General features: G+C 39.8%; 1 protein-coding gene across 2 annotated transcripts in view; it reads left to right on the top strand.

Moving 5' to 3' along the window:
* The window catches only part of TfIIEbeta (transcription factor IIEbeta), a 132,012-nt gene that overhangs the window by 6,741 nt on the left and 99,523 nt on the right, over positions 1 to 25,748 (top strand). For both annotated transcript variants that reach the window (XM_090381731.1, XM_090381730.1), the window contains exons 2-3: positions 3,004 to 3,156; positions 22,084 to 22,160. In XM_090381731.1, the coding sequence (XP_090237857.1) occupies positions 3,012 to 3,156; positions 22,084 to 22,160 (222 nt within the window). In that variant the 5' untranslated portion in view covers positions 3,004 to 3,011. The remainder of the gene's footprint in view (positions 1 to 3,003; positions 3,157 to 22,083; positions 22,161 to 25,748) is intronic.

The following is a 25,748-nucleotide window of genomic DNA, read 5'->3' as shown; positions in this document are numbered from 1 at the left end:
GCTACCCTAACACAACCCATGTGTTTACTTGTGCCCGAATGATTCCCAGCAGTCTCTGAAATATCCTGCATCTTATTTTCCAGGCTGCGGCTCATTCCAATAGAAGCAGTGCAAGAATCACTTTCACCTCTGCCAGTGGCTACTGTTAATCTGTTAGGCCTTGTATCCACCCAATCTGGCAGTTTTCCGATCCACCTAACACTGCCTCAATAGCATCAGCAAACATTCTTGCACCCTTTCTATTTAAGTGTATCCCATCCCTGTAGAAGCAGTCTCTCCTGTTAACAAGTACAGACCAGGCTGAAAAAAATTCTACTCCTTGAGCTTTGCACAATCTTTCCAGGGCCGAATTGATCGACAGGGCTCATCATATACTCCCTATCGTGTCTGTGCAGAATTGCAGACACTTTGAAATTCAACCCTAATTCACAGCTTTTTTTCAACAGTGACCTGTACTTGTTAAGTAATTCCTTCGGTCTCCTACTCTTAATATCATTAGTGCCAATGTGTAGAACTGTATCACCTTTTGTGCTCTTAAAGCAATATGGCCTTAGTTGCTAATGCTTCTAAAAAAAAACAAAACAACAACAAAACAACTCCCACATGGTACTGCTAAAAGTTGATAAGTTATTAGGTTGATTTGTCACTTGAAAGGGTGAGGTGACTTTTAAATCTAATAATATCTGTCCATTGTGTGCCTGTTCTGTCTTCTGTACAGCTATGCCATAAGGCTGACTGGCAGTTGACATCAGTACACACTATGATATTTATGGTGTTAGCTACAATGGAAAAAAATTAAAAGTGCCTGAAAAATAAAGCAGATTACTTATAAACTTGTATAAATAATAATAAGTTGTAATGGTAAATCCTTGAAAACATAGTTAAAATCTTAGGAACTGCAGCATAAGTACCATTTATATATTTTCTTTTAATTTTATTTATACAGCTTTATTGGTAATCTGCTTTTATTTTTCAGGCACATAATTTTTTCCATTGTAGCTACACCTCTCAGGTCAGCACTCCTACTCAAACACTTATTTAATCTAATTACCTATATACATATAATGTTATGTGGTTATTACGTTTAGATGTGAAAGTGAAAGTGTGTTTAGGGTCCAACGGCACCAGGGGTTTCGTTGGACCCCATCTCCGCGTAGTTTACATTGTGGGTGAACCAGTTGACTGGAAAAGCCAGAGATTTAAAAGTGTGTGGGAATTGTATTTGTGTGGTGTCGTGTACCGTTGTTCATCTGGTCATTTAGCCGCTGGACCCCTATTGAGGCCCAACGTTGCCCCACTTTCGCCCCGTGGAGGCAGACCAGGAGCTCACTTGACTTAAGTTACTCTGGCAGGTCCTGCCGCTTAATTTCCTGAGATTTCGGCAGCTAGGACCTAAAAAAAAAAAAAAAATTGAAGATATATAAGTGTGTATATATATATATATATATACACATGCAGTTGTAATTTATTTTTGAATGTTTGCATACAGCGCATAGCGTCCATGCATTCAAACGGCAAGAGCAGGGCAGTGGATACGATAGGCCGAGACTGGGCGAAAATTATTTTTGATTTGATTAATTTAGGATGTAGGGCGTTTACATCGTGTATAGATAGAGTGGGGGAGGAGAGGCAGAAGGCTGGGGGGTAAAGGTAGAAGTATGGGGGCGACAGAGTAGATGTCCCCAGGTGGTCAGTGAGGCATGTCCATGCCTCACCAGAAGGAAAAGGAGGGTCGGCAGAGAGAGGGGGGGACAGGGTGTCTCCCCTCTTCCCGCCTGGGTTTGGGTTTAAAGTAATCGAGTCAGGTGCTCGATTTTGTTCGCCAAAATGGCTTGGTGGCAGTGAACTGCACGATCCAGGTCGGTGTGTTCCTTTGAAAAGTCCAGGGTTGTAGTCATTCTAATGGTTGTAAGCCGTGTCCTTTATTCTTGGTAGAATCCGTTTCCTTGTAGGGTCCACGATGCGGCAGTCATTTTCGTTTTCAGGTCACTGTCGTTTTCAGTTCTCAGCTTGAATTAGTTTTATTGCTGTTGGTCACGGTTTGGTTGTTGTACAGTGAGGGTACGTCTCCTCTTGTAGAGGTCTTCTGCGAATTTGGAGAATGCAATGTATTGCTCTTTACTGTCGAGTAGGTGCTTTTCTCTGTCTCTGGGCAAGAAGGTGATCCTGGAGATGAGCTGGCAACGAAGGTCATCGTAGAGCCGGCAATCGTACATGAGATGCTGCCAGCTCTCAGACTCTCCACAGCAGCAGGCAGGGTCCTCTGTGATGCCCAGGGCTGTGAGTTTTGCCTTGAATGCTCCGTGTCCGGTAAGTAGAAAGGTTGTATAGAGGCCTGGTGAGAACCACAGCGGGGCCTTCGGATGCAATTTCTCCACGTTGGGGAGAAATTTCCTAGTGATCTCTCCCTTGGAAGAGTTGTCCCATCTAGATTGCCATATTTGCGTGAGGTGGGCAGTGAGCCTTTTCTTTTCGGTCGCTCGGTTAGCAGTGGGATCTGCATGTATTCTATTTAGATTTGCGAGTTCTTCTGTGCTGCATTAATGCCATTGTATTTTTGCCATAGGCCAGTTGTATATTATACGCGCCAGTATATATTCGTTTAATTGTAGATTGTTACCGATTATTGGTGTTTTTCATATAAGTATTAGTGTTCATTCAAATTTGTAATCAAGTTAACCTAGTTTGGTTATCTTCATTCCATATGGCCTATACATTTTGAGTTAAGATAAAAAGTATAATGCTAAATGATAATGATTTTTCATAACATTTTACTAATGAAAACATTTTATCTGTAGCAAGATAATTATTAAATCTTAATTTCTGTATAAATTTATATAATAATACTAAATCTAAATAATATAACGTATTGCATTACACCACGTGGCCGTCAATACCAATAATCGGTAACAATCTACAATCAAACGTGTATATATATATATATATATTTTAAATTATGCATATATATATGCACAATTTAAATAGTTTTTCATATTTTAACAGGTTTTACTATGGATCCAGCTTTATTACGAGAAAGAGAAGCTTTTAAGAAAAGAGCCCTTGCTACGCCAGTTGTTGAGAAAAAAAGGGATGCTTCAAATTCCGAACCATCAAGGAAGAAAGCAAAGCAAAATCTTAATTCTGCAAAACCCAAAGGTTCAGTATAAGTTGTTTGTAATTAGTTTTACATATTTTAATTTTAAAAGTTCATGGCCTGAGTATGACACGGTATTGGTACAATTAAAAATTTCTGTACTTAATGTATAAAATTTTTAATAGTAATCCACCAAGCAGCTTCCTGTTCATAGTTAAGAAGTGGACAGCAGAATTTAAATGAGGGAGGAAGAACTTGGAAGACCTGTAATGTCCTTCACTTTAGAAGTCGTTAACAATGTGCATGATCTAGTGATGAATGATTGATCACTGACGTTTCGTACTACCAGCATTTTGGGCACATGATCTGAACAGGGTATCATATAATTAGCATTGGCTATGAGATTGGCGAGAGGAACAAAGGGTTGGTGTAACCAAAAAAGTTCTGCAAATTGAAGCTTCTGGAGACTAGGCACCTATGAGGTGATCTAATTGAGGTAGGTGTATAAGGCCTTGTATGGATTGGGCAAGCTCATGCTAATGGGATTCTTCCTCTTGCTCAGATTGCTCATCTGAGGGGGGCCATAAATTCAAATCGAGAAAAGAGAATTGTAGAATAGATGTGCGGAAATTTGACTTTAGCCAGTGGATGGTTGATAGTTGGAACAAACTAGACAACCATTTGGAGTGAATGGATGGGTGAATTGGGAAGGGTGTTTTCTTTTTTTTTTTTTTTTTTTGGGCTGATAATATGTAAGCTTGCTTTCTTGCATCATATGCCTGAACTAATGCTAATTATATGGTAGCTAAAAAAAAATACCTCCCATTTCACCCATCCATTCACTCCAAATGTTTGTCCAGCTTAGCCTTAAATTTATTTAATCTATCAACTTCCTCAAGAGATGGAAGTCTGTTCTGTGACCGCCGACTAAAGGCAAATTTCCGCACATCTATTCTATGACTATCTTTCCTCAATTTGAATCTATGCCCCCTAAGGTTCTTAATCTGAGCAGGAGGAAGAATCTTATGTTAGGTGGGTCGGAAAACTGCTAGCTTGGGGGGAGACAAAGACCAATAGATTGACAGTAGCCACTGGCAGAGGTGAAAGAGATTCTTGCACTGCTTCTATTAGAATGAGCAGAAGCCTGAAAAACAAGATGCATGGTATTTCAGAGACTGCTGGGAGCCATTGTGGTACAAGTAAACACATGGGTTGTGTTAGGGTAGCTAAGAATAGAAACAGGTGCAGGTATACTTGCGTGTACACCAATGCTAGGAGTTTAGTAAATAAATTTGATGAATTTGAGGTATTGCTCAAAACATCAAAGGCAGATATTGTTGGGATATCAGAGACGTGGTGTGACACAGATATAAGGGATGCAGAACTGCAATTTGGGGAGTACAACGTCTACAGAAAGGATAGACAGGATAGGAAGGGGGGAGGGGTTATGCTATTAGTTAAAAAACACATAAAAACCAAGGAAGTGAAGCAAGTCGACATCGCTGGACAGTGCAGTGTTGAGTCAGTTTGGTGTGACATAAGCATTGGGAGATCAAAATTGAGAGTAGGAGTGTGCTATAGGCCTAATGACTCTGATGAGTATAATAAGGAACTGTACAGGGAAATAGAGTGGGCCAGTAAATCAGAGAGTCTTATAATGGGAGATTTTAATTTCCCAGATATTGACTGGAATTTGGGGGCTGGTTACTCACGCACTAGCAGGGCTTTTGTGGATTTATTGGATGATTGTTTTCTACATCAGCATGTTCGGGAGGCAACTAGAGGGAGTAATACTCTTGATTTGATTATCAGCAGTGATTCTTCATGCATTAAGAATCTGCAGATAAATGAACCACTAAGTGGCAGTGATCACAGTGTGCTGAAGTGGGATTTACTCAAAGAGGTAACTACCATTAGGGGTAAAGGGAAGGGTTATTGCTTCCGTAAAGGCGACTACGATGGACTGAGACAGTATTTAAATTCTATACAGTGGGACCAACTGATGATGTTACCAACAGCAAATTCAAAATGGGAAGCATTCAAACAACTTATCTTGGAAGCTACTAGGCTTTACATACCAACTAAGAAATATTGTTCAAGGTTTAGGCCAAAATGGATGTCAGATGAACTAATGAGGCATATGGCAGAGAAGAAAAATGCATGGGATACTTACAAATTAACACATGACACAGAAGTCTATGATAGATACAAGTTGATATGCAACCAAGTTACAAAGGAGGTTAGGCAGGCGAAGGCAGATTACGAGAAATCCTTGGCAAGGGATGCAAAGAAAAACAGCAAAGAGATCTTTACTTATGTAAACTCTAGAAGGAAGGGGATGAATCAGATTGGTCCACTTGATATTGATGGGTCAACTGTTGATGATCCTGCTCAGGTAGCTAACAAACTAAATGAATATTTTGCATCGACATTCACACATGAGGAGTTATTCAGCAAGGGGAATGCCAGAGGTGTATTCAACTCTAGCAGTAAGCTACAGAATCTTGAAATAACTGGAAGTAAAGTGGAGGAGAAACTGTTCAAGATAAACACAAGAAAGGCACCCGGGGTGGATGGGATCTATCCAGTTATATTAAAGGAGGCAGCAAAGGAAGTAAGCAAACCCTTAGCCATAATTATGAGAGCTTCCTTGGACTCAGGGGAGGTACCCATAGACTGGAAATGTGCAAATGTGACCCCAATTCACAAAGGAGGATCAAAGGCTGACACAAGTAATTATAGACCTGTGAGCTTAACTTCTGTTCCAGGAAAATTAATGGAGGCACTGGTTAAAGAAGCACTGCAGGATCATTTAGACAAGACTTCAGTTATAGCTCAGACACAGCATGGTTTTGTTAAGGGGAAGTCTTGCCTGACCAACTTGATTGGATACTATGATGCAGTCACAAAAGAACTGGATGCAGGGAATAACTTTGATATTATATACTTGGATCTTAGAAAGGCTTTTGATACTGTTGCACATGGAAGACTGCTACACAAATTGGAGCAGTGTGACATTGGAGGCAAATTGCTGCTATGGATAAAGGGGTGGTTGAGGGGGAGAAGACAGAGTGGTAATTAATGGACACTGCTCATCGTGGACTAATGTTATTAGTGGAGTCCCTCAGGGCTCAGTGTTGGGTCCATTATTGTTTTCTGTATTTATAAATGATATTGATGATGGTATATCAAGCTTAATGTCCAAGTTTGCAGACGATACAAAGGTTGGCAGGGTTGTCAAGGACACTACTGACACTATGCTGCTGCAACAGGATCTGGAAAGGTTGAGCAGATGGGCTGAGAGGTGGCAAATGAAGTTTAACATTGACAAATGTAAAGTACTACACATGGGAAACAGCAACCCCAGAGCAACGTATCAACTCTGTGGTACTACACTGACAGTGGTAGAGAATGAAAGGGACTTGGGGGTGGTTGTGCAGGCAGATATGAAGTTCTCTGAGCAGTGCAGACGGGCTGCAAGAGTAGCTCATGGTGTATTGTCAATGATATATAGGAATTTTTCTAGCAGGGATAAGGTGATTATTCCCTTGTATAAGGCAATGGTCAGGCCACAGCTAGAGTACTGTATACAGGTCTGGAGGCCTCATTTCAAGAAGGATGTAGAGCTGCTGGAACGAGTACAGAGAAGGGCAACAAGATTAGTGAATGGAACAAAGGGGTGCTCTTACGAAGAAAGGCTTAAGTTTTGCAAATTACAGTGTCTGGAGACTAGGCACCAGCGAGGTGATCTGATAGAGGTGTATAAAGCCTTGAATGGTTTAAGCATGCTCAATGCTGATGGGATTCTTCCTCTAGCTCAGAAAAATCACCTGAGAGGGCATAAATTCAAATTGAGGAAAGACAGGTGTAGGATAGATGTGCGGAAATTTGCCTTTAGCCAGTGGGTGGTTGGTTGTTGGAACAGACTTCTATCCCTTATCGTGGAAGTTTATAGCCTAAATAAGTTTAAGGCTCAGCTGGACAGGTATTTTGAACGAACAGAGGGGTGAAGTGGAAGTGGGTTTTTTTTATTTTTTTATTTTTTTGGCTGATGCTGCATAAGCTTGCTTTCTTGCATCAAATGCCTCTACTAATGCTATTAGCATTAAGCTTGCTCAACCTGTTCAAGGCCTTATACACCTCAATCAGATCACCTCTTGCACATGCCTAGTTTCCAGAACTTAAGCCTTTTTTGGTAAGAGGACCCCTTTGTTCCTCCACTTTGTTCACCAACAGATTGTCAGATTTTAAAGGGGGTAAAGAAAATATTGTTATTCATGTGGGGACAAATGAGATTAAACGTACACGATCTGACAATTTGTTGGAAAAATACAGGACAATGCTGAGTAAATGTCGCGAGCTAGGCCATAATGTCTATGTGTTTGCAATTCTGCCCAGACACGATAGGAGGGATTATATGTTAAGAGCCTTGTGGATTAACTCAAGACTTGAAGGAATCTGCAAGGCTTTAGGGGGTAAATTTCAATCAGCATGGCCCACACTTGTAGGTAGAAGGAATTTGTTTTGTAGAGACGGGATACACTTAAACAAAGGTGGTGCAAAAGTTTTTGCCAGTATTATTGAGGATTCCTTAAAGGTTCAGGGAAACTGCTAGTTAGGGGGGATGTGGGTAATACTGACACGCGTTTATCTGATAATATTGGTCAATGTAACTCTTGCACATACCTTAAGAGTTCTTATCTGTTACCCCAACTGGACGTATTATCTAGATGTTCTGGGGGCAAAGACATTTCACCTGAGCGGGTAGCTAATATCAGGGAAGAGAGCCTAAAAAACTTCAAGGGTTGTGTTAGGATTGTTAAATATACAAGAACAGTAAATCTTAATTGTTTATACAGTAACGTTAGAAGTGTCGTCAATAAAATGAGCGAATTCGAACTGCTGGTTAAAACAAGTAACACGGACATAATAGGGCTTACAGAGACGTGGTGCCACCCGGAAATTGGGGATGATGAGTTTCAGTACTGCTTGTATAATGTATTTAGGAAGGATAGGTTAGATAGAAGGGGTGGTGGGGTAATGCTTCTTATCAGAAGCAGCCTGAGTGCGACGATAGCTTTCCCGGATTCAGACATTTCACATGCTAGTATAGAGTCTGTATGGTGTGAGATAGTTGGAAACAAAGGCATAATGCGAGTAGGAGTAATCTACAGACCAGGTGATTGTGAAGATTATGACAAAAGCCTCTACATACAAATGGAATGGGCAAGTAAGCGTCAATGCCTTATTATGGGTGATTTCAATTTGCCTCTAATTGATTGGAGTAAATGGGAAGGAAACTCGACATGGGGAACAAAATTTTTAAATCATCTAGATGACTGTTATTTGTATCAACATGTCAGGGAAAGTACTAGAGAAAAGAATATCCTAGACCTCATCATCACAGATGACTGTTATTTCTATCAACATGTCAGGGAAAGTACTAGAGAAAAGAATATCCTAGACCTCATCATCACACATGAATCAGATGACTTAACAGGGCTGACAGTAGAGGAACCAGTAGCAGGAAGTGATCATGGAGTTCTACGGTGGATGATGACGAGAGAGGTAGCAGAAGTAAAAGGCAAAGGAATGGGTTTTAATTTCAGAAAAGGAAATTACGATGCCATAAGGTACTACATAGCCTCTATTAACTGGGTAGATATCGTGCTGAGAATGAATACAATGGAAATGTGGTACGCTTTTAAAACATTAATCACAGATGCCTTGAATGCGTATATACCATTAAAAAAATACTCCACGAGAAGGGTTCCAAGTTGGATGAATAGTGAAGTTGCCACATTACTTGAGCAGAAAAAGGTGGCATGGAAAGGTTACAGAACAATAAAAAGTACTGAAGCCTATAACAGCTACAAGGTGATGCGTAATAGAGCCACAGAAAAGGTTCGACAGGCAAAGGCAGTTTATGAGAAATCACTAGCAAACAGAGCAAAGAGGGGGGATAAAGAATTCTTCACATATATAAATGCCAAGAAGAGCAGTAGAAACCAGATCGGACCTTTTACGTAAGGGAAAGGGGATAGTAATAAATACACCAGCTGCCGTTGCAGATGAACTCAACAGTTATTTTGCATCAATATTTACAAATGAAAAGCCTTTTGTGGCAATGGGAAATTGTGGGAGCGAAGTTAAAAAATATGTAATTAATGATATTGAAATTTCGCAAGATTATTTAATGAAAAAACTTTCGAGCCTACAGACCAGTAAGGCTCCTGGAGTTGATAGAATATACCCTATAATCTTAAGAGAGGCGGCAAGCGAGTGCATTGAACCATTGAGGCTAATTATGCGAGCATCACTAGACTCTGGGGAGATTCCCTTGGATTGGAAACGTGCAAATGTATCTCCCATACATAAGGGTGGCTCTAAAAGTGAAGTTGGAAATTATTGACCTGTCAGTCTGACTTCAGTAGTAGGGAAAATCATGGAGGCAATGATCAAGGGTGGAATTCAGGATCATTTGGATCGAATTGAATTCTCAAGGATACTCAGCATGGTTTTGTAAAGGGAAAATCATGTTTAACAAATCTGGTTCGCTATTTCGAAAGGGTCACTCACGAGCTGGATTTAGGGAATAATTTCGACATTGTTTATTTAGATTTCAGCAAAGCTTTTGATTCATTCCCACATGAGCGGTTGCTTTATAAGCTGGAACAGGTTGGAATCACTGGGAAAATCCTTAGATGGATAGAAGGATGGCTTCAGGGCAGGAGGCAGAGTGTTTTGATAAATGGCTATTCCTCAGATTGGGTTGATGTAAGAAGTGGGGTTCTCCAAGGATCAGTATTAGGACCACTGTTGTTTTTAATTTTCATAAACGACATTGATGAAGGGATAGAGGGCGCGATGTCTAAATTTGCAGGTGACGTTAAAATTGGTAGAGTAGTTAATGATTACTGTCAAGCTGAGCTTCTTCAGAGAGACCTAGATAGACTTCAAGAATGGTCAGAAAAATGGCAGCTGTGCTTTAATCCAACAAAGTGTAAGGTATTACACCTGGGAAACAGTAATCCCAATATAACTTATTCACTTGGTGGAGTTCAACTAAACCCAGTACTGGAAGAAAGGGACTTCGGTGTTACGATACGGTCAGACATGAAATTCTCTGAGCATTGTAAACAGGTTGCAAGGAAGGCCCATGGTGTCCTATCGATGATCTATTGAACTTTTGCAAGTAGAGATAGGGACGTGATAATCCCATTATATAAGGCTTATGTTAGACCACACTTGGAATACTGTGTTCAAGTATGGAGACCGCACCTAAAGAAAGACATCGAGCTTCTTGAAAGGGTGCAAAGAAGGGTAACTCTCCTGGTCAAATCGGCAAAAGGGCGTCCTTATGAAGAAAGACTTCGAATATGTGGGTTGCAGAGTTTGGAAACTAGACACCTTAGAGGAGATTTGATTGAGGTGTTTAAGGCTCTGAGAGGCATCAGTAAAATGAATGAGGACAAAATTTTCAAGATTATAAATGATGCTAGAACTAGGGGACATAAATTCAAGTTATGGGGGGAAATGTTTAGATTGGACTGCAGGAAGTTTTATTTTAGCCAGAGAGTTATAAATTACTGGAATAAGTTGCCTTCATGGGTGGTAGAGGCCGACAGTTTGGGGAAATTCAAAGGTCAACTGGATAGTACTTTCGGGTAAGGGAAGCACATAGGATGATAGGTTTAATTTCCTTTTTATTTATATTTTATTTTATTTATATATATATATTTTTTTTTATTTATTAATTATTTTTATTTAGTTATTTATTTTATTTTATTTATTTATTTTTTGTTTTTATCATTGTTTTGTTCGGATTTTTTTTTTTTTTTTTTTGGCTGGTGCAGCATAAGCCATAGGCTTTCTTGCACCATGCGGCCGTTACTAATACTAATTTTGTTGCTCTTCTTTGTACTCGTTCTAGCAACTATACATCCTTCTTAAACGCCTCAAGACCTGTACACAGTACTCAAGGTTTGGCCTGACCATTGCCTTCTACAGTGGGATAATCACCTCCTTGTCCCTGCTAGCAAAATTCCTGCATATCATTGACAAGACCCCATGACCTGCCTTGGCAGCCCATCTGCACTATTCAGCAAACTTGATATCTGACTGCACAATTACCCACAGGTCTTTTTTACTCTACACTTCCCTGAGTGTAGTACCACACAGTTGGTATGTTTCTCTGGGCTACTGCTACCCATATGCAGTACTTTGCATTTGTCAGTGTTAAACTTCAGTCGCCAGTTCTCAGCCCATTTGCACAACTTATCTAGATCCAGTTGCAGTAGCATACTGTCTTTACCGTCATTAACAATCCTGCCAACCTTTGTATTTGCAAACTTGGACAATAAGCCTGATATACCCTCATCAATATCATTGATTAATACACAAAACAACAATGGCCCAGCACCAAACTCTGGGGAACTCCACTAATAAAATTAGTCCATGAAGAGTAGTGTCCATTGAATACCATTCTCTGTTGTCTCCCACTCAACCATCCCTTTATCCATTGTAGCAACTTGCCCTTAATGCCATACTGCTTAAAATTTGTACAGCAGTCTTCCATGTGCAACAGTATCAAAAGCTTTCCTGAAATCCAAGTATATGATATCAACATTATTTTTTGCATCCAGTTCCTTTGTGACCAAATTTTAGTATCCAATCAAATTTATTAGACAAGACCTCTGTCTTAATTATTACTGCAAACTTGTAGACAACTGCAGACAACCCATGCTCTGTCTTAACAATTATTGCAGTCTTGTCTTCTTTAACCAGTGACTCCATTATTTTCCCCGGAACACAAGTTAAACTAACAGGTATATAGTTACTTGTGTCACCGTTTGAATCCCGTTTGTGATTTGGAGATACATTTGCGCACCTCCAGTCTATGGGGACCTAATCTGAATCTAAAAAAGCTGTCATAATTATGGCTAAGGGTTGCTTACGTCTTTTGCTGGCTCCTTTAAATATAACTGGATAGATTCCATCTGCCTGAGGTGCCTTTTTTATGTTTAACTTCAACAATTTCTCATGCACTTTGCTCTCCCTTATTACAAAATCATTTAGCTCCCTGTTAGAGTTAGTGAACTGCTGTCCTCCCCTTCCTTACAGAATTTCTGATGTGTGAATGTAGAGGCAAAATACTCATTCAGTTTGTCAGTTATCTGAGCAGGATCATCAACAGTCAAACCACCAACATCAAGTGGACCAATCTGATTCATCCCCTTCCTTCTAGAGTTTACATAAGTACTTCATACTGAAGCTAACGCTATACTACAAGAAGATTATGGATGTAGTTATGAACATATTGCAATTGAAACGTTATAGCCCGCTTCAATTTTGCGTGGTCAACTTTTTCAAGTGCAATTAACTTCAACGTTGTGGTAATCCACACGCACATTTTGCTGTGTCTAAATAATGCTCCCAAAGATCCGTTGAGCAAGTACAAAGAAGACGTCATCTCAATGATCAACAAGTTATTGTCTGTCTGAACTAGCGAGGTTTAGGGGAGCATCAAGCTTCAAACTCACAAACATGCATTCACGTGTTACAAGAAAATAATGCCGAATAAACAACAGCTGTGTCGATTTGAAGCACCATTCATACCTTGTTGCATGAATGGTGCTTCAAATTGACAAAATCGTGTCAACACGTGATTTTACGTCACATGTTGCAAAATCGTGATTTCCAGTTTGTTGATCAACCAAAAATGATGTCATGACAAATTGGTTTTACTATCGAGGCAGTGTTAGTAGGGTTGGAAAATTGCTAGCTTACACAGGTGGATAAGTTAACAGTAGCCGCTGGCAGAGGTGAAGGTGATTCTTGCATTGCTTCTATTGGAATGAGCAGCAGCCTGGAAAACAAGTTGCTGGGGATTTCGGGACTGCTGGGAGTCATTGTGGAATAAGTAAATACATGGGCTGTGTTAGGGTAGCTAAGAATAAGAAGAGGTGCATGTATACATGCATGTACACTAATGCTAGGAGTTTAGTAAATAAATTTGATGAATTTGAGGTGCTGGTCAAAACATTAAAGTCAGATATCGTTGGGATATCAGAGACGTGGCGTCACACAGATATAAGGAATGCAGTATTGGAATTTTTGTGAGTATAATGTGTACAGTAAGGAAAAACAGAATAGGATGGTAGCAGGGGTTATGCTGTTAGTTAAAAAACACAAAAGCTAGGGAAGTACATCCAGTTGACATAGGTGGACAGTGCAATGTTGAGTCGGTTTGGTGTGACATAATCGCTGGGAAAGCAAAATCGAGAGTAGGAAAGTGTTATAGGCCAAATGACTGATGAGTATAATGATCAACTGTACAGAGAAATAGACTGGGCCAGTAAATCAAATTGTCTTATAATGGGGAATTTTAACTTACCAGATATTGATTGGGACTTCTTGGGCTGGTCACTCACACATCACACAAATCCAAACCTTTTCGGATTTATTGGATGATTGTTTTCTACAGAAGCATGTTCGAGAGGCAACCAGAAGGAGTAATACTCTGTATCTGATTATCAGTAGTGATTCTTTATGCTTTAAGAATCTGCAGATAAAGGAACCACAAAATGGCAGTGATCACATTATGCTGATGTGGGATTTACTCAAAGATGTAACTACCGTCGGGGTAAAGGAAACAGTTTTTGCTTTCGTAAAGGTCACTACAATGGTCTGAGACGGTTTTTAAAGTCCATACAATGGGACCAACTGATGATGTTGACAACAGCAAATTCTAAATGAGAAGCATTCAAGGAATTAATCTTGGAAGCTACTAGGCTTTTTGTGCCAACTAAGAAATACTGTTCAAGGTTTATGCCTAAATGGATGTTAGATAAACTAATGAGACTTGTGGCAGAGAAGAAAAATGCAATGGATGTATATAAATTATAAGGTGACACAGAAAAGTATGGTAGATATAAGCTGATGTGTAATCAAGTCACAAAGGTTAGGTAGGCAAAGGGGGATTACGAGAAATTTTTGGCAGAGGATGCAAAGAAAACAGCAAACAGTTCCTTACTTATCTAAATTCCAGAAGGAAGGGGTGAATCAGATTGGCCCACTTGATATCAATGGTTTGGCTGTTGAGGACCCTGTTGAGATAGCTGGCAAACTGAATGAGTATTCTTCATCTACATTCATATGAACAGTTATTCAGGGAGGGAAATGCCAGAAGGTTATCAAACTCTGGCAGGGAGCTAAATGATTTTGTAATTAGCATTAGCATTAGTAGACGCATATGATGCAAGAAAGCAAGCTTATGCAGCATGAGCCAGGAAAAAAAAAAAAAAAAAAAAATTCCACTTCACCCCTCCGTTCGTTCGAAATACCTATCGAGCTGAGCCTTAAATTAATTTAGGCTATCAACTTCCGCAAAAAGGGATGGAAGTCTGTTCCACCAACCAACCATCCGCTGGCTAAAGGCAAATTTCCGCACATCTATCCTACATCTGTCTTTCCTCAATTTGAATTTATGCCCTCTCAGGTGATTATTCTGAGCAAGAGGCAGAATCCCATCAGCACTGATCATGCTCAAACCATTCAAGGCTTTATACACCTCTATCAGATCACCTCGCCGGTGCCTAGTCTCCAGACACCGTAATTTGCAAAACTTAAGCCTTTCTTCGTAAGACCAATCCTTTGTTCCATTCACTAATCTTGTTGCCCTTCTCTGTACCCGTTCCAGCAGCTCTACATCCTTCTTGAAATGAGGCCTCCAGACCTGTATACAGTACTCAAGATGTGGCCTAACCATTGCCTTATACAAGGGAATAATCACCTCCTTATCCCTGCTAGAAAAATTCCTGTATATCATTGACAAGACACCATGAGCTACTCTTGCAGCTCGTCTGCACTGCTCAGAGAACTTCATATCTGCCTGCACAACCACCCACAAGTCCCTTTCATTCTCTACCACTGTCAGTGTAGTACCACAGAGTTGATACGTTGCTCTGGGGTTGCTGTTTCCCATGCGTAGTACTTTACATTTGTCAATGTTAAACTTCATTTGCCACCTCTCAGCCCATCTGCTCAACCTTTCCAGATCCTGTTGCAGCAGCATAGTGTCAGTAGTGCCCTTGACAACCCTGCCTACCTTTCTATCGTCTGCAAACTTCGACATTAAGCTTGATATGAGAAACTGCTGGCAAAAGAGGGAGGATAAGGAATTCTTCATATATATAAATGCAAAGAAGAGAAGGACAAACAAGATCGGACCCTTATGTAATGGACGTGGTATAGTATTAGATACCCCATCTGAAGTTCCAGATAAACTCAACAGTTACTTTGCATCGATATTTAGAGAAGAAAAACCCTTCACGTCAATGAGAAATTCTGGGAGCGAAGTCGAAAAAAAATGTAATGATGTAGAAATTTCACATGTTTATTTAATGAAAAAACTTTTGAGCCTACAAGCCAGTAAGGCTGCTGGGGTTGATAGCATTTACCCTATAATCTTAAGGGAGGTGGCAAGTGAGTGCATTGAACAATTGAGGCTAACTATGAGTGCATCACTGGACTCTGGAGTGATTCTGTTGGATTGGCCGGTTAGTCTAACTTCAGTAGTAGGGAAAATCTTGGAGATTATGGTCAAAGGTGGAATTCAGGATCACTTAGACAGAAATGGAATTCTGAAGGATATTCAGCATGGTTTTGTAAAGGGAAAATCATGTTTAACTAATCTGGTTAGCTGTTTTTGACCAGGTCCCTCAAAAGCTGGACTTAGGGAATAATTTCAACGTTGTTTATTTGGATTTCAGCGAAGCATTTGATGCAGTCACAAATGAACGGTTACTTTATAAGCTGGAACAGGTTGGAATCACAGGAAAAATCCTTAGGTGGATAGCAGGGCGGCTTCAGGGCAGGAGGCAGAGGGTTGTGATAAATTGTTATTCCTCAGATTGGGTTGATGTAAGAAGTGGGATTTCCCATGGATCAGTATAAGGACCATTGTTGTTTTTCATAAATGATACTGATGAAGGGATGGAGGGTGTGATGTCTAAATTTGTAGATGATATAAAGATTGGTAAAGTATTTAATGATTGCCACCAAGCAGAGCTTCTTCAGAATGACCAAGATAGACTTCAGAGATGGTCAGAAAAATGGCAGCTACGCTTTAATCCAGCGAAGTGTAAGGTATTGCACCTGAGGAACAGTAACCCCAAAATAATTTATACACTTGTGCGGAGTTTAACTAAAACTGGTGGTGGAGGAAAGGGACTTTGGTAGTACGATACGATCAGATATGAAGTTCTCCGAGCATTGTAGACTGGTTGCAAGGAGGGGCCCATGGTGTCCTGTCAATGATTTATCGAACAATCGCTAGTAGAGATAAGGACATCATAATCCCATTATATCAGGCTATTCTTAGACCACACTTGGAATACTGTGTTCACATATGAATGCTGCACTTAAAGAAACACATTGTTCTTCTTTAAAGGGTCCAATCTCACACGGTAACTCACCTGGTGAGATTGGCAAAAGGTCGTCCATATGAGAAAAGACTTGGAATATGTGGGTTGCGAGCTTGGAAACTAAACACCTTAGAGGGGACAAGATTGAGGTGTTTAAGGCTCGGAGAGGCATAATCAAAATGAATTAGGATATAATTTTCACGGTTATAAATGATTCTAGAAGTAGGGCCATAATTACAAGTTACGGGGGAATTGTTTAGACTGGATTACAGGAAGTTTTATTTTAGCCAGCGAGTTATAAATTACTGGAATAAGTTACCTGTTGGGGAATAAGTTGGGGAGTACAACGTCTACAGAAAGGATAGACAGGATAGGAAAGGGGGAGGGGTTATGCTATTAGTTAAGAAACACATAAAAACCAAGGAAGTGAAGCCAGTCGACGTCGCTGGACAGTGCAGTGTTGAGTCAGTTTGGTGTGACATAAGCATTGGGAAATCAAAATTGAGAGTAGGAGTGTGCTATAGGCCTAATGACTCTGATGAGTATAATAAGAAACTGTACAGGGAAATAGAGTGGGCCAGTAAATCAGAGAGTCTTATAATGGGAGATTTTAATTTCCCAGATATTGACTGGAATTTGGGGGCTGGTCACGCACACACTAGCAAGGCTTTTGTGGATTTATTGGATGATTGTTTTCTACATCAGCATGTTCGGGAAGCAACTAGAGGGAGTAATACTCTTGATTTGATTATCAGCAGTGATTCTTCATGCATTAAGAATCTGCAGATAAATGAACCACTAGGTGGCAGTGATCACAGTGTGCTGAAGTGGGATTTACTCAAAGAGGTAACTACCATTAGGGGTAAAGGGAAGAGTTATTGCTTTCGTAAAGGCGACTACGATGGACTGAGACAGTATTTAAATTCTATACAGTGGGACCAACTGATGATGTTACCAACAGCAAATTCAGAACGGGAAGCATTCAAAGAACTTATCTTGGAAGCTACTAGGCTTTATATACCAACTAAGAAATATTGTTCAAGGTTTAGGCCAAAATGGGTGTCAGATGAACTAATGAGGCATATGGCAGAGAAGAAAAATGCATGGGATACATACAAATTAACACATGACACAGAAGCCTATGATAGATACAAGTTGATATGCAACCAAGTTACAAAGGAGGTTAGGCAGGCAAAGGCAGATTACGAGAAATCCTTGGCAAGGGATGCAAAGAAAAACAGCAAAGAGTTCTTTACTTATGTAAACTCTAGAAGTAAGGGGATGAATCAGATTGGTCCACTTGATAGTGATGGGTCAACTGTTGATGATACTGCTCAGGTAGCTAACAAACTAAATGAATATTTTGCATCGACATTCACACATGAGGAGTTATTCAGCGAGGGGAATGCCAGAGTTGTATTCAAATCTAGCAGTAAGCTACAGAATCTTGAAATAACTGGGAGTAAAGCGGAGGAGAAATTGTTGAAGATAAACACAAGAAAGGCACCCGGGGTGGATGGGATCTATCCAGTTATATTAAAGGCGGCAGCAAAGGAAGTAAGCAAACCCTTAGCTATAATTATGAGAGCTTCCTTGGACTGAGGGGAGGTACCCATAGACTGCAAATGTGCAAATGTGACCCCAATTCACAAAGGAGGATCAAAGGCTGACACAAGTAATTATAGACCTGTGAGCTTAACTTCTGTTCCAGGAAAATTAATGGAGGCACTGGTTAAAGAAGCACTGCAGGATCATTTAGACAAGACTTCAGTAATTGCTCGGACACAGCATGGTTTTGTTAAGGGGAAGTCTTGCCTGACCAATTTGATTGGATACTATGATGCAGTCACAAAAGAACTGGATGCAGGGAATAGCTTTGATATTATATACTTGGATCTTAGAAAGGCTTTTGATACTATTGCACATGGAAGAATGCTACACAAATTGGAGCAGTGTGACATTGGAGGCAAATTGCTGCTATGGATAAAGGGGTGGTTGAGGGGGAGAAGACAGAGAGTGGTAATCAATGGACACTGCTCATCGTGGACTTATGTTATTATTGGAGTGCCTCAGGGCTCAGTGTTGGGTCCATTATTGTTTTCTGTATTTATAAATGATATTGATGATGGTATATCAAGCATAATGTCCAAGTTTGCAGACGCTACAAAGGTTGGCAGGGTTGTCAAGGACACTACTGACACTATGCTGCTGCAACAGGTTCTGGAAAGGTTGAGCAGATGGGCTGAGAGGTGGCAAATGAAGTTTAACATTGACAAATGTAAAGTACTACACATGGGAAACAGCAATCCCAGAGCAACGTATCAACTCTGTGGTACTACACTGACAGTGGTAGAGAATGAAAGGGACTTGGGGGTGGTTGTGCAGGCAGATATGAAGTTCTCCGAGCAGTGCAGATGGGCTGCAAGAGTAGCTCATGGAGTATTGTCAATGATGTACAGGAATTTTTCCAGCAGGGATAAGGAGGTGATTATTCCCTTGTATAAGGCAATGGTCAGGCCACACCTAGAGTACTGTATACAGGTCTGGAGGCCTCATTTCAAGGGGGATGTAGAGCTGCTGGAACGAGTACAGAGAAGGACAACAAGATTAGTGAATGGAACAAAGGGGTGCTCTTACGAAAAAAGGCTTAAGTTTTGCAAATTACAGTGTCTGGAGACTAGGCACTAGCGAGGTGATCTGATAGAGGTATATAAAGCCTTGAATGGTTTGAGCATGCTCAATGCTGATGGGATTTTTCCTCTAACTCAGAATAATCACCTGAGAGGGCATAAATTCAAATTGAGGAAAGACAGATGTAGGATAGACGTGCGGAAATTTGCCTTTAGCCAGCGGGTGGTTGGTTGGTGGAACAGACTTTCATCCCTTGTCGTGGAGGCTGATAGCATAAATAAGTTTAAGGCTCAGCTGGACAGGTATTTTGAACGAACAGTGGGGTGAAGTGGAAGTGGGTTTTTTTTTTTTTTTTTTTTTTGGCTGATGCTGCATAAGCTTGCTTTCTTGCATCAAATGCCTCTACTAATGCTAATGCTAATCTGCCTTTGCCTGCCTAATCTCCTTTGCGACTTGGTTACAGACCAGCTTATATCTATCATAAGCTTCCATGTTACCCATTAATTTATATTTATCCCATGCATTTTTCTTCTCTGCCACATGTCTCATTAGTTCATCTGACATACATTTAGGCCTAAACCTTGAACAATATTTCTTAGTTGGCATATAAAGCCTAGTAGCTTCCAAGATTAATTCTTTGAATGCTTCTCATTTGAATTTTCTGTAAGTAACATCACCAGTTGGACCCACTGTATAGAATTTAAATACTGTCTCAGACCTCCATAGTCGCCTTTATGAAAGCAAAAACCCTTCCCTTTACCCCTGATGGTAGTTACCTCTTTGAGTAAATCCTACTTCAGCACACTGTGATCACTGCCGCCTAATGTTTCCTTTATCTACAGATTCTTAATTCATGAAGAATCACTACTGATAATCAGATCAAGAGTATTAGTCCGTCTAGTTGCTTCCCAAACATGATGATGTAGGGAACAATCATCCAATAAATCCACAAAAGCCTTGCTAGTGTGTGCGTGACCAACTCACAAATTCCGGGTCAATATCTAGGAAATTAAAATCCCCCACTATAAGACACTGATTTACTTTCCCACTCTATTTCCCTGTACAGTTTCTTATTATACTCGTCAGGGTCATTAGGCCTATAGCACACTCTTACTCTCAATTTTGATCTCTCAATGCTTATGTCACACCAAACTGACTCGAGACTGCACTGTCCAGCGATGTCAACTGGCTTTACTTCGTTGGATTTGTTGGATTTTTTGTGTTTCTTAACTAATAGCATAACCCCTCCTCCCTTCTTATCCTACCTATCCTTCCTGTACACATTGTACTCCCCAAATTCCAGTTCTGCATTCCTTATATCTGTGTGACACCATGTCTCTTATATCCCAACGATATCTGTCTTTGATGTTTTGACCAACATCCAAATTCATCAAATTTATTTACCAAACTCCTAGCATTGGTGTACATTAGTATTAGTAGAGGCATTTGATGCAAGAAAGCAAGCTTATGCAGCATCAGCCAAAAAAAAAAAAAAAAAAACCCACTTCCACTTCACCCCTCTGTTCGTTCAAAATACCTGTCCAGCTGAGCCTTAAACTTATTTAGGCTATCAACCTCCACTACAAGGGATGGAAGTCTGTTCCACCAACCAACCACCCGCTGGCTAAAGGCAAATTTCCGCACGTCTATCCTACATTTGTCTTTCCTCAATTTGAATTTATGCCCTCTCAGGTGATTTTTCTGAGCTAGAGGAAGAATCTCATCAGCATTGAGCATGCTCAAACCAATCAAGGCTTTATACGCCTCTATCAGATCACCTCGCTGGTGCCTAGTCTCCAGACACTGTAATTTGCAAAACTTAAGCCTTTCTTCGTAAGAGCACCCCTTTGTTCCATTCACTAATCTTGTTTGCCCTTCTCTGTACTCGTTCCAGCAGCTCTACATCCTTCTTGAAATGAGGCCTCCAGACCTGTATACAGTACTCTAGGTGTGGCCTGACCATTGCCTTATACAAGGGAATAATCACCTCCTTATCCCTGCTGGAAAAATTCCTGTATATCATTGACAATACTCTGTGAGCTACTCTTGCAGCCCATCTGCACTGCTCAGAGGCATGCAAGTATATATGCACCTGTTCCTATTTTTAGCTACCCTAACACAATCCATGTGTTTACTTGTACTGCAATGACTCCCAGCAGTCTCTGAAATACCCTGCATCTTTTTGACTCACAAGGGGGAAACCCTGTTCCCTCTACCTGAGAATGGATAACTACTGACTTCAGTGAAGAGGATATTATAAATTCTGCCAGTGCTCCGTAGCAATTGAACCCAAACTAGTGACACCAGCTAGCAAGAATGTGGCAGGCTTGTAATATGTGTGTGAAATTTTTGTGCAATATTTCATCTCAGGAGTGGGCATGCATAGTGATGTGTCAAAACATAAGACGTCTTTTATTAATACAGTATTGATAATTCTCTTTAAAATTTCTTTCAAAATTAAAACTTCTCCTAACATAGAAGTTTGTTTGTTATTTGGTTTTTAGGAGCATTAGCAATTAAGGCCATATTGCTCCGAGATATGCGGTGGTCATTCCCTGACCTTTCCGCATCCTCCGTATTTGGTAGTGACGGGCTCAAACTCCCGTCTAATCAAGAAGCGTGTGCTACGCACTGCTGCTCCTTCACACCTGGCTATGGAGGTGCCTTAACATAGAAGTATCTTTATTATAGCGTTCATTAAATTTTCTTTCTAATGAATGTATGCAGAAAAATATTTTTCATAATAACCAAAGTAATGATCAGAACTTTAGTGATTGGTAATATTACAATTTATGCTGTTATCCATCGTTTTTAGTTTTCTAACTGTCTTATCATACTTTTTAATTTTCAAAAGAAAATGTTCTGAAAATAAATTTGAATAAAAATATTTACTAAAAGTAAATTTCACTAAGTTTATTTTTTTCCAAATAGAGCGTTACAATTATAAGAGTACGGGGAGCTCTCAGTTTAATTTTTGCGTGCTAGCAAAAATCGTGAAGCACATGAAGGTAAGACAAAAAGCTGTTTCTCTAATTTTCCTTTATCTTGATATTGTTTTTATATTTTAAATAACATTTCAATAATCTGTATTAAGAAGTGAACCTATCCCCTTGTAAATTAATTATTTTCTTATGAAATTCTTTAAACATTTGAAGAAACAGAAAGAGAGTCGGCCTCACATACTCACCGTTTCTAGATCACCTTCCTGTTCTTTATTATAAAGAATTCATATATACAAGGTGTTGCCCAAATATATATATGTTTATATATGTTTAATAGAATAACAAATGGAAACAAGAAGACAGAAAAAAGATATAGTAGTCTAGTGCAGTTAAAGCCAGCAAATGCTAAACCTATGCAGAGCATGGACAATAAAGTGGGATAAAAAGTGAGGAAGCTAGAGAGTGATATAAGGTGACAAAAAACAGGATAATAAGAGATAATTACAAAAATTATAAAATAATTACAAAATTGACAAGTAAGGATATTGCCAAACAAATTACAAAACCAGCCTCTCTTTTCAGGTGCCAATGGCCAGGATTGCAAGCAAAACAGCAACATGTGTCTTCATTTCTCATATAAACCACAAGCCAAAGGATAAATAGCATAAACATATATAAAAATGAAAGTGAAGTTTTTTTGAGCAAAACGAAAATTTTTTTACAAGGATTAACAGTTGGGATGTTTTGAAAATGGCTGTGAAATTTACAGTCATTACGAAGACAAGAAATTAAAACCTGGAATCGGCAACAGAAATTTCTAGAAACATAACTTATTAGTCTAATCCAAGTAAATGTAGAGATTTGAAAACATTGTAAAAAGCAAGTAGGCTTGGAAAAAATAATATACATTGTAGACTCACTTCTCAGGTGCCTAGTCTCCAGAAGCTGCAATTTGCAGAACTTAAGCATTTCTTGGCAACACCAACCCTTTGTTCCACTCACCAATCTCATTGCCCTTCTCTGTACTAGTTACAGCAGCTCTAAATCTCTCCTAAAATGCGGCCTCCAGACCTGAATACACTAGTCAATGTGTGGCCTGAACATTGCCTTATACAAGGGGACAATTGCCCCCTTATCTCTGCTTCAAAATTCTTGTATATCATTGACAAGATACCATGAGCTGCTCTTGCAGCCTGTCTGCACTGCTCAGAAAACTTCATATCCGAAGTTTTCTTTTACCGCAATTACCCCCAGGTTCTTTCATTTTCCACTGCCCTGATTGTAGTATCACCCAATTGATACATTACTCTAGTGTTACTACTACCCATAAGCAGTAGTTACATTACTTTACATTTGTCAATGTTAAACTTCAGTTGCCACCTCTCAGCCCATCAGCTCAACTTTTCCAGATCCTGTTGCAGTAGCATACTACGATTACTGTCATTAACAACTGTGCAGCCTTCATGTTGTCTGCAAACTTAGACATTAACCCCGATAAAACTTTGTCAATATCATTGATAAATACCGAAAACAACAGTGGGCCCAACACTGAACCCTGGGGGACTCCACTAATAACATTAGTCTATAAAGAACAGTGTCCATTAATAAGTGTCCAACAATATCACAAAAGGTGATGTTGGCACTAATGATATTAAGAGTAGGAGACCGAAGGAATTACTTAACAAGTACAGGTCACTGTTGAAAAAAAGCCATGAATTAGAGTTGAATTTGAAAGTGTCTGCAATTCTGCCCAGACACGATAGGAGGGAGTATATGATGAGAGTCTTATCGATTAATTTGGCCCTGGAAAGATTGTGCAAGGCTCAAGGGGCAGAATTTTTTTCAGCGTGGTCTCTACTTGTTAACAGGAGAGACTGCTTCTATAGGGATGGGATACACTTAAATAGAAAGGGTGCAAGAATATTTGCTGATGCTATCGAGGCAGTGTTAAGTGGGACGGAAAATTGCTAGCTTGGGGGGATACAAGGACTAATAGATTAACACTGGCAGAGGTGAAAATGATTCTTGCACTGCTTCTATTGGAATGAGCAGCAGCCTGGAAAACAAGATGCAGGGTATTTCAGAGACTGCTGAAAGTCATTGCGGTACAAGTAAACACATGGGTTGTTTCAGGATGTCTAACAATAGGAACAGGTGCATGTATACTTGCTTGTGGTGCCTTTGTAGCCAGGTGGGCTACAAATTTCTTGATTAGACCATGTTTCTTGATTAGACCATGGTTCGAGCCCATGACCACCAAATATGGAGGATGCGGAAAGGTCAGGGAATGACCACCTCATATCCTCAGAGCAATATGGCCTTAGTTGCTAATGCTCCTAAAAAAAAAAAAAACAAATAACAAATGTATACACCAATGCTAGGAGTTTGGTAAATAAATTTGATGAATTTGAGGTATTGCTCAAAACATCAAAGGCAGATATTGTTGTGATATCAGAGATGTGGTGTCACATAGATATAAGGAATGCAGAACTGGAATTTGGGGAGTACAATGTGTACAGGAAGGATTGACTTAAAGATGTAACTACCATCAAGGCTAAAGGGAAGGACTTTTGCTTTCGTAAAGGTGGCTACAGGGTCTCAGACAGTTTTTAAATTCTGTACAGTGGGGTCAACTGATGATGTTACCAACGTTAAATTCTAAATGGGGGAAGCCTTCAGGGACTTAATTCTGGAGGCTACTAGGCTTTTCATTCCAGCTAAGAAATACTGTTCACAGTTTAGGCCTAAATGGATATCAGATGAACTGATTAGGCTCGTGCAGAGAACAAAATGTATGGGATGCATATAAAGTATCAGATGACACAGTAGCCTATGGCAGATATAAACTAGTCTGTAATCAAGTCACAAAGGAGGTCAGGCAGGTGAAGGCAGATTATGAGAAATACTTGGCAAAGTTGCAGAGAAAAACAGGAAAGAATCCTTTACTTATGTAAACTCTAGAAGGAAAGAAATGATTCACATTGGATTGGTTAACATGGATTGGTTGACTAATGATGATCATGCTAGGGGAGCTGATAAACTGAATGAGTATTTTACATCTACATTCACACATAAGGAGTTATTCAATGAGGGGAGTGCCAAAAGTTTATCAAACTCTGACAGGGAGCTAAGTGATTTTGAAATAACTCGGCAAAGTGGAGGAGAAATTGTTGAAGTTAAACATAAAAAAGGCACAAGAGGTGGATGGGATCTATCCAGTTATATTAAAGGAGGCAAACCCTTAACCATAATTATAAGAGCTTCCATGGACTCGAGGGTGGTACCCATGGACTGGAAATGAGCAATTGTGACCACAATTCACAAAGGAGGATCAAAGGGCGACACGAGTAAATACAGATATGTTAGTTTCACTTCTGGTCCAGGGAAATTAGTTAAAGCACTGGTTAAAGAAGTACTGCAGGATCATCTAGACAAGACTTGAATTAGCTTGGACACAGCATGTTTGTTAAAGGGAGGTCTTGTCTGACCAGGTTGATTGGATACTATGATGTGGTCACACAGGAGCTGAATGCCAAAAATAATTTTGATATCATATACTTTGATTTCAGGAAAGCTTTTAACACTGTTGCATATGGAAGACTGCTGTACAAATTGGAGAGGTATGGCATTAAGGGTAAGTTGCAACAATGGATA

This window comes from Mastigoproctus giganteus, chromosome 9 (genome assembly GCF_048544385.1).
Source record: "Mastigoproctus giganteus isolate SK-2022 chromosome 9, ASM4854438v1, whole genome shotgun sequence".
In the NCBI taxonomy this organism is placed as follows: domain Eukaryota; kingdom Metazoa; phylum Arthropoda; class Arachnida; order Uropygi; family Thelyphonidae; genus Mastigoproctus; species Mastigoproctus giganteus.
The sequence above is the reverse complement of the archived record's forward strand: the minus strand, read 5'-3'. Positions and strand labels throughout refer to the sequence as shown.